Below are 15371 nucleotides of genomic sequence, written 5' to 3'. Positions count from 1 at the left end.
CTTCTCCTGTCGTCGATCAAGAGCTGTACACGCTGTGGATTGCGGTCGATCCATTGGAGCATGCGCTGCATCAGTGGGTACATGCCTAGACTTTCCATCGCATTGGTCCTTCGTGTCCCGGCCCCCACGAGCTAGGCTTTCTTGTCTGGACTGCAGTGCTAAGACTTCGGAGTTAGGACGACTCTTGAACTCGCTGTCGGCTGTTCTGTAGTTCTAGAAATAACGTTCAGTACTGCAAGCCGGCCACTTCTTCGGCGGAATCGTAAAATCCTGCTATTATTCAAAATTCAAAAAGCATATATACTTAGTAGTTTTTGAAAAAGAAAATCTAAATCGATGCACATCCATAGTGCATTCGTATATATAATTTGTTTTCAAAAGTTTTGGAACGCTTCGAAACTCAAAAACCTGCTAACGCCGCAGAAATCTCTACCCATGAATCCTGGATTCAAACCGGGTAACTTTATTGGGCCACGTCACGGGAAAATCTCGGTCGTTGGTTACCGTGCTGGCTTAAATCGGACGGTCGGTACTCAATACAGCGCGTCGTCCAGCTCTAGCATTTCCCCGACCCTTCGCAAACAGCTCGCTCCTCCCTTTCCCGTTGTTCCTCGTCACTCCCTTCCCCATCGCCATCTCTCTCATCGCGGCTGCCGTCGACGGGCTCCGATCCCGCTCTCCAAGGCCGATCTCTCCCTCCCGCTTACCCTCTCTCGTCTCCCTGCTCAGACCTTCCTCGCCGCACCTCCCTCTCCCGCGCCGTAGCCCGTAGGTGCCACCTCGTCTCCCTCTCTCACATCCGAACGACGATGGCAGCCTCGCCTCCATTCTCCAAAACAAAGCCGGCTGCCCCGTCACCCGTGCGAACTCTGCCAGGGCCCGCCACGCCGGTCGAATCCGCGCCGCTGCCCAGAGCCTGCAGTCTCCGTCATCCTTGTCCTCACACTGATCTGATCCGATTGAAGCTGGTTCGCCGATGCGTGAGCTCATCTGGAAAGTGCAAGGTACCCGAATGAGTCACGCTTGAATGCAGTCGTATTCACGATGAGAATGAGTCACGCTTGAATGCAGTCATCTGGAAAGTGCAAGAGAGAGGTTTCGAATGGAGGAGTGGCCTTGTATACGATGGGCCACCGAGCCTGCGTCGGGCCAACAATTAGATAGGCTACGCCCAGCCGCTTCACGCGCCGAGGTGGCGGCCCAAGCACAACACGGGGTACTAAACCCTGCCGTGCTGTTATAAAAAAAAAACCGCCGTTCTTGGGCCGGCCGAAATCTGCCAGGCCTTGTCCGGCCCAATGAGTGAGGCCCATCTGACCATATATATAGCGCTGCCAAAATTGGCTTGTTGTCGGTGTGCACTGTGCACCATGTACCAGATGAACACGAACAAAACACTTGTTCATTCCCATCCCCTGCACCAGCCGGCGCGAGCAAAATTCCGTTCGATCGGGACCGTGTGCTTTGTCTGGCGCCAGCCCATCACCAGGGAGGATTTTTGCCTGGCGATGCAACCGTGTGCCTCCCGGAGCATCCTCGTGTCTCGCTCCACGCATCCAAATCGTCCGCGTGCTCCTCTCGCAGACGCGGAGCTTGCCGAGAAACCGAATGATTTCGGCCGGCGCCGCGCCCGCGGGGTCCCCTGGCTGCGCGCGCCCTCCGCCGCGGTGCCCGTGGCCTTTGCGGCTCTACGCCGTCGGCCCCCACCCCCCCCCCCCCCCCCCCGGTGCTTCTCGCTTGCTCCTTGGTTCTCACCGGACTCTCCCTCCGGCCTCCGGCAGGCACGCGATCTCGCTCGATCGGCGTCAAATGGCGGCAACCGCAACCACTCGCCGCCGGGATGGGCAGGCACTAGACCACCACGGGTCCACCGGTAAGACGAGCCAATCTCTGACTCCGCTGCTGGTCCTGTGTGATCATTCCGTTTCGTGTTGCTGTCCGTCCTTGTTTTGCAGCGCTAGTTTCAGTCCGAACAGAGTAATTTACATGCTTGGTTGAAGAATAACGGCCGTATATTTCGTATGTCACCGTACAACTCGCCTTCGAACTGCACGCTCACCAGTGCATAAAAAAACAAAAAGTTTGACAGCGGAGGAGGAACACGCCGCTGCCTTTGAGGCTGCGATGCCATCTTTCAGCATGCTGACGGCAGCGTGCGCGACAAGCATCTTCGCAGCTTTTGAAACACTTGGCAGTCTTTTAAAAACTCAGACCTTGGGTCGATTCCGTGCAGTGGATGCAGGTGGATGTCCAATAATATTTTATAGATTAACTAAATAATTAATTATGATGGTATATATAACTTGCATATCATTTTAGTTTACGATGGTATATTATTTTAGTTTATTTTTCCTTCTAAATTAATTAGGTATAATATCATTCTAATTTATTTTATCAGATTTTTTAATCGATTCAGTAACTCAAGATAAATATAACTTACATATTTAAGTACGAGTACTAATTTTTCTAAATAGGCACGAGAGAGCACGGCCCACGACATGCGGACCGGGGAACGAGGACGCATGCGAACCGGGGAACGAGGACGCAGAGATTTCCTTGGGAAGCTCTCTCGGTAATCTTTGCCAAAGCGTGCACCAACACGCATGCAGCCTTTCCATGCCGGTAATTGCAAAGCTGCCACCGGCTTTGGTGTGCTCTGGTTCTACCCGTGCTGAAGATTTGTTCTGGATGGATTTAAAATCTTCTTTGTTAATGCCAAGACATTTGGTCGGTTCTGATCTACGCCAATCCAAACAAGAAACAAGTCATGCTTGTTCTCAAAAAAGAAAGAAAGAAAGAAACCAGCCATGGATGGAATAGGTTTAACTGAATGCGCCGGAAATCATCAACCACTCCCACCGGTCGTTCAGGGAGTATGTGCTCCTCCAGGCCTCCACGGCTTCATTCCTGATCCGCATGGCCACGTCAGGTAGGATTGGCATCATTCCGGACATCAACAGCAGGTACTGTGCAATGATTGTTGGGGCTTTGTTTTTATTGTTTCCTGTGTCACCTCGCCATTTTGATGCATACAGAGTCCTACGGATGGAACAGCATCCACAAAAATAGTAACGGTGGCAACGGATGACATCCTCGGGAATACCTGCCCTAGTTACCCGGATACCTGCTCTAGATACTATCCGCGAGCTAAAATCCCTACCTGCACCCACGCCCGCTATCCACCATGGGCAGAAAACGATGCCTGAACCCGCTACACGCAGATATTGCATGCCTGCGGGCGTGCCCGTGGGTGACGGCGAGCAGCTCTTGCAGGGCGGTCGGTTCAAGGGTGGCGAGGAGGACCCTGAGGCGTCGCGCTCGGCGAGAAGGTGGAGAGGCAAACCCGCGCGGTCGCGCAGAACCGGGCACCAAGGCAGCGCCGCAGCAGGCGCAGGCGCACGCTCCTGCTGCTGCCTGACTTGTGGCCGCCAAGGCTCCTGCCATCCTGGGAGGGAGGAGGGAAGAGGGTGGCGGAATGGAGGGCCACTGCCGGGCGCCGGATCCGTTGAGGGCAACGGTGACTACACGGCGGTGGCGGACTGGAAGGAAGCGGAGGGAGGCTGGGAGCGGACGGGCGTCGAGTGGTCGGGGGCTCTCGCGGGTCTGGGGGGTGTGGCGGCTGATAGGTGGATTGGGGATGGAAGGAGAAATGTGATAGGAAACCCTAGTGATTGCTTATATATCCGGTCATTTGGGCCCACATGTCAGTTTCTAAAGCAGGTCTGGCGGGTTCGTGGATTCTTTTCGTACCCGTTAGTAAATATCTGTTGGATTTGGTGTTATGCCCATGCCCGTGCCCGCGGATACAGATTTAGATCTGTATCCATGCCTGTCGGTTTTGCAATCCATGGGTACGCGGATATTTCCTGTTGGTTGCCATCTTTAAGCATGCAGAGCTGGGAGGAAAAATACAAAAGGCCCGGCCACGCTCCGGAGTCCGGACCCTACCGATTTGAAGATGCCGCGGAGACTTCTGCCGTCGGGTCATTCATGAATTCCGGTGATGTACATGTCCATCCTTTTGCGAGACAGGCGTGCGTCGCCATTCATGCCCGTGTTCCTGCGAGGACGGTTCCCCCGCTCATCCCCATTCCAGGAGAAAAGATGCAGAAGCTGGCCATTTTCTGACAAGCTCGCTGCAAGGTAAATAGACCGGCCCTAAAAGTCCGACTTTCAACGTGTTGATGCAAAAAAAAAGTTGGTCGGCCGGTGATGATTCCTTGCGCGCAACATTCTAACCTGGAAGATCTACTTATCTCTAGAGCAGTTTTTGAATCTTGAGGTTCATGGCGTGCCAGTCAGATTGATCCTGCTAAGGTAAAAATAATCCTTTTGAAGTATGAGGCGATCGGTCGATCGGGTTGATGTGATCCTTATGCTGGTAGCAGTAGTAGTGCAGCAAAATAAAATATGATAAATAAGTTATCGGCTATAAGGCCGATTCCAGCATCTTGATACATGTGCAGGTCATTAGCTATATGAGCCGAATCAACACAAAGGATGATCATGAAGCATAAGCTATCGGCCAGTTGGCCGATGATAATTAAGCAATTACTGAACAATTAACTTATCACAAAGAAAACCAACAAACTAATAGCAACTAAAATATCATCACTATCAATCGGATCAAATTGAGACAGCGTTGACAGCTGAGCGATAAATTAAAAGCTACGAGCCAGTGGATTTAGTCACGACAGCATAAAAGTACGATAAAAGCTTAAATAAGACCAAGACAAGAACTATCAGCTAATATGAACTAATCTGATATTTTTATTAAATAAATCAATCTTTCACCAGCAACTAAACAATAGATTTAAAAGATATAAGCCGATAGATCTAAGCAAGATCAAAATAATTGTGATTCTATCAGATCTAGAGATCGAACGATACAGCTTTACAAAACTTAATAGGAACCGATAACTAGTAGGCAAATATACCAACCGAACTGGAGCAATCCAAGATATCGAAAAGATGCAGCCTTGAACAACATTAATATAGCCGATACAATTGTCAGGGCCGGCAGAACTTATAACTTACCCCTTCGCCGGAGATCGAATCGATGCAGCCCCGCGTCAGGTGCGAAGTTCTGCCGGTGATGAAACCCCGGAAAAGAGGGTGGCGATGCGCCGAAAGTTGTACTGATCGAGAGATGATTTTTACATTGACCGGGTACATATTTATAACCTGGACTAAACTTTCCTAATAAGAAAATTAAACTAAAAGGAAGTATTAAGATGCACGGACTCCAATTTCTATTTCCGTTTTCTAGAATCCTTGCTAATAAAGTTTCCTTATCGACTTATTTTCATATACTCTATTGGCCATAAAATTACCAAATTTTGGTACGAACACAGCCTTCAACTATAAAACCGGATAAAGAGTGTCATCCAACTGTCGAAAGTGGACAAGTTTAGCCCTTTGGGTTGTTTCAAAGGTGGTTTATATTTTTTAAAAAAAATAAAAAACTAATTAGATCTAAAAATCAAAACTAATTCATTTTAAATCAGTAAAATATGAAACTATACCAATTTTTTTTGTAAATATGTAACTTATCTATTATTGTTCTACTTGAATCTTATTTATTTAGAAAATAATATGCATAATTACATGCAACCAAATACTATGAATATGAAATAATTGAATCCAAATAACTTGCAAGTAGAGTGTCAATAGATAGGTTGTATTTTTGGAAAACTTTTGATACTCATCTCATATTTTTTTAGTTAAATTAAATTACTTATGATTTTTTTAGTTTAAATTTAAATATTTTAAATTTTACAAAATGAAAAATTATCTTTGAAACCACCAAAAGGTTTACCGTTTCAATAGTTGGATGATTTTTATTATCCAATTTTATAGTTAAAGATTGAAATCGAATTTCTATAATAGTTCGAAAATATAAATCCAACTTTTTCTATAGGCATTCAAACCGCGCGGGCACAGCCGCACATCGTGGCAGCAGGGAGGCTCATCGGAGTTGGACTGTTTTTGTCAGCAAAAGGCTGGCCGCGCGCGTCAAACAAATTTGCCGCTACGGCCGAGGCCTATGACGGCGAGGGCGCACGCACGTACGCATGATACACGCCGCAGGAAGCTGAAGCTCCGATCCTCTGCCGTCTACCCGCGTTGCTGTCTCGCATGCATGCATGCATGCATATCCATGGTCGCCGCCGGGTACGGAGACGGAGGGGGACAGTACGTACGGCCCGCGTCGCAGAGCGGCGGCGTCGTCGTACAAGGTAGAGACGACGATACCCGCAAAAAAAAAGGTGGAGACGACGATCACGCACACGCGTGATGCATGCACACGGCGGGCTTCTCCTGTCTTCGATCAAGAGCCGTATATGTTGCGGATTGTGGTCGATCCACTCGAGCATGCGCTGCATCTGGTATTCTGGTGGGTACACCGTACATGCCCTGATACCAAGACCATCAATTGCGTTGGTCCTTGGATTCCGGCCGGGCCCCCACGAGCTAGTACGAGTAGGCTTCTTGCTGGGAACCGTTATTTGTCCCGGTTTCTAACTGGGATCACGAATTCGGAGCCAAAAGTCGCAGACTTTAATCCCGATTGTAGCAATCTTGACTAAAGGGTGTGCAAGTTTTCTTTTAAAAAAATAATTGTTACATGATTGGAACCTGAGATCTCCACCCTACCTACACAGCATACATGACTTTCCATAGGACGCCATCATTTTAAACTAACACGTGGAGAATCCTTTAGTCCCGGTTGGTAACACCAACAACTTTAGTCAGGTTGGTATTACCAACTGTGACTAAAGGTTTGGACTTTTAGTCCCGATTCGAGCTACTAAACGGGACTAAAGATAGACTTTTATTCCTGGTTGATGGTTCCAACTGGGATTAAATGTTCCTGCCTCCACCGGCCACTCAGCTAGTCGTTGGACTTAGAACTAAAGCCTTCATTAGTCCGAGACCAACAGCAATCAGGACTAATATTAAAGATCAAATATCATTTCTGTACTAGTGGACGTCTAACCCATTGTTGCCTAATTCTAGAAATAACATTATATTTAGTGCAAGCTCCTTCTTCGGCAGACAAGTACATAAACAAACTGCATACTACTCCCTCTATCTAAACAATATATCTTTCGCTTCCCGAGAAGTCAAACAATTTTATATTTGACCTAATTTATAAAGAAACTACGAGCATTTATATCTCCAAATAGATTTAGTATAAAAATATATTACATGGTTAATCTAATGATGTTTATTTTTTAACATAAATATTAATACTATTTTATATAAATTTGGTCAAATTTAATGGACAGAAGGAGTATTACCTAGTACGCTGCAAAATAGGACTGTAGTACGCTGCAGAAGTAAATGCTAATGTACTCCCTCCGTTCAAATTGTAGGTTGTTTTGGCAAATCTAGATATATAGATTTTGCTATGCATCTAGATATACAATTACGTCTAGATACATAGCAAAATTTATGTATCTATATTTGACAAAACAACCTACAATTTGGAATGGAGGGAGTAGCGTCTAAACCTCTTGCTACTGGAAAACACGCCAAATATCCATCCTAAAAGTACCGGTGTGAAATGGCCCGGTACTAATTACTAATTACCAGCATGAAGATGACCTGGTACTAATTCTAGTATTAGTATGGGTCATCTTCATGCCAGTACTTTTGAGGTCGATAGAAAGGTTCAAGGGACGTTTAGTACCGGGTGGTAACACTACCGGGTACTAAAGTTTCCACCTACATTAGAACCGGATAGTAACACCATCCAGTACCAATGTCTAGCCTTTATTACCGGATGGTGTTACCACCTGGTACCAAAGGATCCTCCACGGGTTACTTCAAAGAAAATGTCTCACATTCAATCATAACTGTTGTGTAGGTGAGATGATAAGCGAGGTATACGCGAGGCAAGAGGTCGTGGGTTCGAATCCCGGCCACCACACGCGCGTGTATTTCGCATAAAAAAATCACGTGACTTATGACCGGTTTAATATATTTCTTTTGACCAAAAATACTTCGCTACCGGATGGAACCTTCATATAGTACTAAAGAGAGTCTTAGTCACCGGTTCTTTCACCCGGTGATGAAAACCGTGACTTTTAGCCTTTATCACCTGGTACTGTAAGATATTTTTCTAGTAGTGTAGTACATTCACATATATATATATATATATAAATAATTTTTTTCAAACATTTTGGAACGCTTCGAACTTAAAACCAGCTAACGCGCTACGGACAAGTACATAAACATATTAGTACGCCGCAGAAGTAAATGCTAGTGTGGCTTCTAAACCTCTCTCTTGCTCGATCTATCTCGGGTCCTCACTCGTCATAGCTTACGGAAACAGAAGACGACCCTCTATCTGCAAGACTGCAACATTGTTTATGTGTCCGTGCTACGTGAGTATGTAATTCCGTTTCGTTGAAATAGAATTGTGGATGAGCCTCGTTTCGAAATTTTTTTTATGTGTATCCGTTTGTAGGCAGCAAATTCAATTTGTGTGCCTGGCTAGCAGCCAGATCGAGTGCCGGAAAAGGAGACAGCTAGGCATGAGAGGGCGAGAGGCAAGAGATGAAGAGGGCTAGAGGGTAGCTGAGATCGGGAGAAGGCGAGTGGAGTTTTGGGGGGAGAGAGCGAGCGAGAGGCGGGAGGGGCGTTGGCTTTTTCTTTTACGTATTTGGCCCAACAGCGCTGCGTGGCCCGTTAGCGCATTCTGTTTCTCGCTGCTGGTATGTTTCGCCCTAAATCCCTCCCCGCAGTTGGTCTGCCCGCTGCTTCCATGCACAACTTGCATGCACCATGCAAGATTTATTTTCTTGCATGCGGAATCCAGTGTGAGAGGTTTTGTACTGGTATCCCGCCGAATGACGTGCATGCACTATCACAGCTTGCATGGAACATGCAGAATTTATTTTCATTCTCATTGCATGTTTTTTTTCTTCGGAACATGCAAACTGCAACATGCAAGTAGGTAGGATATTTTTTCTTCTCATTTATTTTAATTTTCTTTCTATTCTTCCCTTTTCTGTTTTCGTTTTGCACTTTTAGTCTTCGTGTGGACAATATTGTTGGCATGTATTTTATCTTTCTTTTTTCTTCTCTTCTTTTATTTTTTCTTATTTGATAATATTATTGTCTTTCTCTTTTATTTTATATTTTTATTTTTCTTTCATTATTTCTCTTTTATTTTATTTTTTAAGGATTGACAGACATCGATCAAGTAACTGGGCCTATATACATGCATGCACGATGCTGCTGCCTGTCGCTGACGCGTTGGCTCGTAAATAAGATGATTTCTTTTGCTTGCTAGCTGATTGCTACGTGCTGTATAGGGCAATGGGAGGTCCACCTTCTTATTTTTACTTTTTATTTTTTTTCTTTCTTATTTTGTTCCTTGTTCGTTTCTTTTCGTTAATCCCTGCATTAGAAACTTTTTTCCATATGCTATGTACCTCTTTTTTCATAATTATTAGTAGCATTCATCTTTATCTCTTTAATTCAGCTCTTAACAAACGTATACTTGATAGTGAAAATTTATTTATCGCAATATGAGTTTATTAGTTCATAATGTACAATTATTTATTCACTAGGCTAATTTAATTGCTATGTAGACTTAATAGTTTGAATGTTAACAGATCTATACTTACCTATCAAATTATTTATTCACATTTATGAACGAGTTATGGTCAACATGTAGTAATTTATTTGTATTGTAGATTTATTAGTTGGTGCGCGAAATAATTTATTTATTTTATATACTATCTGTTTAGCATGTGTATATATGCATATATATATACACATATAAGAATATTTTTCTGCAACGTAGTTATTTTTTCTTCATGTAAAATTATTTGTCTACTTGTAAATAATTTGTTCGCAATGCTAAATTATTTATTCTCTTTGTAGACTAAATTGTTCGGTGATGTTGACCCATTTCTCGCGATATTCATTTCCATTATTTAGCCTACGCAATTAAATGATCGTGATGTTTAATATTTTTGTTTGTTGTACATTATTAGTTGTTCGTTATGTTTAACTTTTTTCGTAAAAATATTTATTGATTCGTGTTGTTAAAATATTTATTTCCAGTAGCCGAAACTAACTATTTAGTATTAAAAAATATTTTTAAAAAATATGATGCAAAAATAGGAAAGTGTGATTTTATTTTGAAGATTTTATCATAGGAAAGATAATGGTGCAATCCAAATTTAATATGGATGCTCAGTTTAATAGTTATAATTTTTTACGTAGGATTTGCACGTGGGTTACTTCAGCATTGTTTATCTACTATTTAATTGGAAAGTGGCAACATGCATGCATATATTCTCTTCGCAATATGCGCAGAAACAGTTTTCTAGGCTCCACCCAATGGTAAGGAATAGTCCGCTTCAAGTCACCCCCCCGCGGGGGGCAGAGAGGAGCGGCAGCCGCGGTGGCCTTGTATGCGGTGGGCCACCGAGGTTGCCTTTGCCTTGGGCACAGTTAGACGGGCCATGCCGTGCCTGGGCCGGCCGAAATCTGCCAGGCCTTATCTCGGGCCAATAGTGAGGCCCATCTGACCATATATAGCGCTGCGAAGTTGGCTTTGTTTTTTGTTTTTGTTTTTTTGCGAAAGTTGGCTTTGTTGCCGGTGTGCACTGGGCACCGCATACCAGATGAACACAGGAAAAAACCGCTGACGCCATATGCAGCGAGGATGTTTTTTTTAGGGAAAGCAGCAAGGATGTTCAAGACACGGCGTGTGCGTGGTTGCTTCTAGGTTGATTGCCGTTGGGATTACACATGCGTGCCCAGTGGACTACTTGGGCATTTAGCATGTTCCATTTGACCGGGACCTTTAACATTTTTTTTCGGGATTTCTTCTTTTGGATAACGATTTTTTTTCTGGGGATTTCTTAAAGGTGAAACACATGTTCATTCCCATCCCCTGCTCCAGCCGGCGCGAGCAAAATTCCTTTCGATCGGGACATGCAGTGGTGTGCTTCCCGGAGGTTGCAGTTGCAGCAGGCCGGCAGCAGCATCCTCGTGTCTCGCTCCACGCATCCAAATCGTCTGCGTGCTCCTCTGGCAGACGCGGAGCTTGCCGTTGGGTCCCCTGGCTGCGCCTGCGCGCGCCCTCCGCCGCGGTGCCCGTGGCCTCTTGGGCTCTACGCTGTCGCACCCCGCGTGCTTCATGCTTGCCCCCTGGGTGTGTTTGGTTGGGGAGCCCATCCGCTCCCTTTTTTCGCCTATTTGGATGCAAATGAGTAAGAGCGAAGTGGCTCCGAAAGTTCAAAGACGCGAGTATTCCTCTAAGATACGGAATGAGACCGCTCGCTCAAATCGACCAGACGCGAGCGCTCCTGTTCCCTGCCGCCCGCCTGCCTCGCCACCGCCGCAGGCGGCCGCTCCCACACCCCCCCCCTGGAGGATGCAGGCCTCGCCGGCCCCCGCCGGACGCAGGGAGGATCCGGAAGGATCCAGACCCCCTCCCTCGCCGGAGCTCGCCAGGCGCTGGAGGATGCCCAGGCGCGCCGCACCCCCCCCCCCCCGCCGGATCCAGATTGAACGGGATGGTTCTCCAACCAAACATGGAATGGAATGGTTCTACTCTAACGCGCTCTCCAACCAAGTAAAATATAGAATGGCTCCATTCTCATAAATTGAAATGCAGCCATTCCATTTAAGTTGACTCTCCGACCAAACGCACCGTCAGTTTCTCACCGGACTCTCCCTCCGGCCTCCAGCAAGCACGCGATCTCGCTCGGCTGGCGTCGATCAAATGGCAGCATCGTCGTTGGCCCGTCGCCGGGATGGGCAGGCACTAGACGTCTAGACCACTGGTCCACCGGTAACACGAGCCAATCTCTGACTCCGCTGCTGGTCCTATGTGATCATTCGGTTTCGTGTTGCCGTCCGTCCTTGTTTTGCCGCGCTAGTTTCAGTGCTCGATTTTTAGTCGGCACATCTGCACATCGGAAGCATAACGGCCGTCGACTTCGTATGTCACGGTACAACTCGCCTTCGAGTTGCATGCTCACCGGTGTATGGAAAAAAAAAACCAAAAGTATGACAGCGACACGCCACGGCCTTTGAGGCTTTGATGCCATCTTTCAGCAGGCCGACTGCAGCGTGTGCGACAAGCATCTTCCCAGCTTTTGAAACACATGGCAGTCTTTCAAAAACTCGGATCTTTGGTCGAATTCGTGTGGTGGAGTACTAGTGCTAATTTTCCAAACACGGCTGCAGAGTGTCACTCTTGTTTGGGTAAGGGCACCCTCAACAGTACCGGAGACGTAGCTGGCTGAGGTGGAGCTAAGAGAAGAAGAAGAAAAATTATTCTACACTCTTTCATCGGTAGAAGAGCCACTGGACCCACTGCTCCCTCACATCCTCTTGATCTGCCTGAAATAGCTTGGCGACTCCATCGTTGCTGGTGAGCATTCTCTTTCTTCTGCTCCCTTCCTCCACGTCAGAAGACAGCTGAGTCAGCTGGCTACGTAGTCAGTGGTTGGATCTGCTCTAAAGCGAGGACACGACACGTGGCTCCGTGAGGGAACGGCTGCTCTGCGATCCGCGGGCACGAGAGAGCACCGCCCACGTCATGAGAAACTAGGGAAACGGGGCCTCGAGCCCTCGACGGACGCAGAGGTTTCCTTGGGAAGCTCTCGGTAATCTTTGCCAAAGTGTGCACCAACACACTTGCAGCCTTTCCATGTCGGCAATTGCAAAGCTGCCACCGGCTTTGGTGTGCTCTGGTTCTACCCGTGCTGAAGATTTGTTTTGGATGAATTTAAAATCTTCTTTTTAATGTCAAGGCATTTGGTCTGTTCTACTCTACGCCAATCCAAACAAGAAACAAGCCATGTAGCGAGTAGGTTAACTGAATGTGCCGGGCATCATCATCCACTCACACCGGCCGTTCAGGGCAGGGAGATGTGCTCCTCCACAGCTCCATCGTGAACCGCATGACCCGGCAGGTAGGAGCACGAACACGATTAGCACACCTCGCAACGGGCTGGATTAGCATCATCTCGGACATCAACAGCAGGTACCGTGCAATGATTGTCGGGGCTTTGTTTTCATTGCCAATTGTCCCCTCGCCACTTTGACGCACTGTGTCTTACGGACGGACGGAACAGCATGCAGAGCTGGGAGTAAAATGCGAAGGCCAGGCCACGCTCCGGACCCTACCGATTTGAAGAGGCCGCGGAGGCTTCTGACGTCGGGTCATTCATGAATTCCGGTGATGTACACTGTCCATCCTTGTGCGAGACAAGCGTGCGTCGCCAATTCATGCCCGCCGTGTTCTTGCGAGGACGGTTCCTCCGCTCACGGCTCACCCCGTCTCAGGAGCAAAGATGCAGAAGCTGACCATTTTCTGACAAGCATGTGTCCGAACGAACGTTCCGGCTTGTGCTGCAAGGTGCATTTCGTGTTTTCTGCTGGCTTTTGCTACGTTTTCAGGTACTTGAACAGGAGTCCGAATCCACATCGGTTTTTATCTGTAGTTCTGAAGCCACGAATCTGGGTGCAGTCGCAGACAATGCTGGCGAGAACAGCACATTTTGGTTCACTTGTTCGAACCAACACGTTGTGGCGTATGGTCCTTCATCCTCGCGCATCATTGGGGTGCTCCGGCCAAATTGGAGGTGCATCGACGAGATGGTGCAGCGAACCTGTTGGCATGTAAAAAAAAGAAGAATGCCAAATCGACCATTAGCATGCAGCACGATGAGCTGCACAAGTGCACAGTCAGCGGTGTCGCAATTATTGATGGCTTCTGGTGCGTCCTCGTAGGCGCGCCAGTGAGCAAGCCGCCCCTCCTGCTTGCTCGGCCATCATGAGCTGAGCCGTCCCTTGTCACGGAAGGAACCCCTCGCCACAGTTCCCCAGCCTTACCTCTGACGACGCAGGCTCCACCACCCTTAGCCGGGGCCCACTTTCCCGGACCCCTAGCCCACTCACTTTCCAACATGATTTCTTCTGAAATAAAGCGAAAATGAAAAACAAAACTCCTGAAAAGTCGCGCCCGGCCCAGTGGACCATGCCCACTCGTCCCCTTCCCTCCGCCACATCGGCCCGCAAAACCCCTATAAAACCTCGCCCACTGGCCCCGTGCGCCACTCAGCCCCTACCGCCTCATCGAAGCTCACTAGCCCGCCCGCCCACGCTGACAGCAATGGCCCACCAGTTCCCCCACCGCTGCCTCGCGCTCCTCCTCATCCTCCTTGCCGCGGCCGCCGGCGCCGGCGCGGCCACGCCGAGGCAGCTGTTCCTCGTCAGCCAGGCGCCCGTGACGCTCACCAACCACCACGGCCAGCTGCTCACCGGCAACCACTCCGTGAACCTGCTCTGGTACGGCCGCTTCACCCCGGCGCAGCGCGCCGTCGTGGCCGACTTCCTCCTCTCCCTCTCGGCGGCCCCCGCGGCCCCGGCCTCCGCGGCCGCGCCCTCCGTGGCGGCGTGGTGGGCCACCACGGCGCGGTACCACCCGGGCGCGGCGCGGCTCACGCTCGGCCGCCAGGTGCTCGACCCGTCGCTCTCCCTCGGCCGACGGCTCTCGGAGGCCTCGCTGGCCGCCCTCGCCGCGCGCCTCTCCCCGCACCGCGGCTCCGTCGCCGTCGTGGTCACGGCGCCCGACGTCCTCGTCGACGGATTCTGCCTCTCCCGCTGCGGCCTCCACGCGTCCGCCACCTCGTCCGCCGCGGCCGCCGCGCCAGCGGCGGGCCACGGCGCCGGCGCTCCGCCTGCCGCCGCCGCCCGCGGTCGAGGCCGGTTCGCGTACGTTTGGGTGGGGAACTCGGCGGACCAGTGCCCAGGGGAGTGCGCGTGGCCGTTCCACCAGCCGTCGTACGGCCCGCAGGCGCCGCCGCTGGTGGCGCCGAACGCGGACGTCGGGATGGACGGCGTGGTGATCAACCTCGCAACGCTGCTGGCCGGCGCTGTGACGAACCCGTACGGCGGCGGGTTCTTCCAGGGCCCCGCCGAGGCGCCGCTGGAGGCCGTGACGGCGTGCACGGGCGTCTTCGGCGCGGGCGCCTACCCGGGGTACCCTGGCCAGCTCCCCGTCGACGCCGCGACGGGCGCCAGCTACAACGCCGTCGGCGTCGCGGGGCGCCGTTTCCTGCTCCCGGCCATGTGGGACCCCAAGACCTCGCAGTGCTCCACCCTTGTGTAGTAGACACTAGTCACACTGCACTAGGATCGGAGGCAGAGACCGGACGAAACGCTTGGTGTAAATGGTGAGGACCGAAGGGTGTGGAGCTGGGTGACTCGGTGGGCGGCCTTTGTGGTTTCTCGTGGTCTGGTCCTGTCATTGTTCTTGTTCTTGTGGATACATTCCGTGCTTCGCCTTCGAACTTGAAATGAAACCCCCAAAAAAGGTTGAAAAAAAA

General features: G+C 49.2%; 1 protein-coding gene across 1 annotated transcript; it reads left to right on the top strand.

Moving 5' to 3' along the window:
- The first annotated feature begins 14118 nt into the window (after nt 1-14118).
- Nucleotides 14119-15371, top strand: LOC112897396 (protein EXORDIUM-like 2). Its single transcript, XM_025965686.1, has one exon. It carries the CDS (start codon nt 14156-14158, stop codon nt 15152-15154), a length of 999 nt encoding a protein of 332 aa, XP_025821471.1. The 5' UTR covers nt 14119-14155; the 3' UTR covers nt 15155-15371.

Source organism: Panicum hallii, chromosome 6, assembly GCF_002211085.1.
Source record: "Panicum hallii strain FIL2 chromosome 6, PHallii_v3.1, whole genome shotgun sequence".
NCBI lineage: Eukaryota > Viridiplantae > Streptophyta > Magnoliopsida > Poales > Poaceae > Panicum > Panicum hallii.
This window is presented reverse-complemented; position numbering and strand designations above follow the sequence as displayed.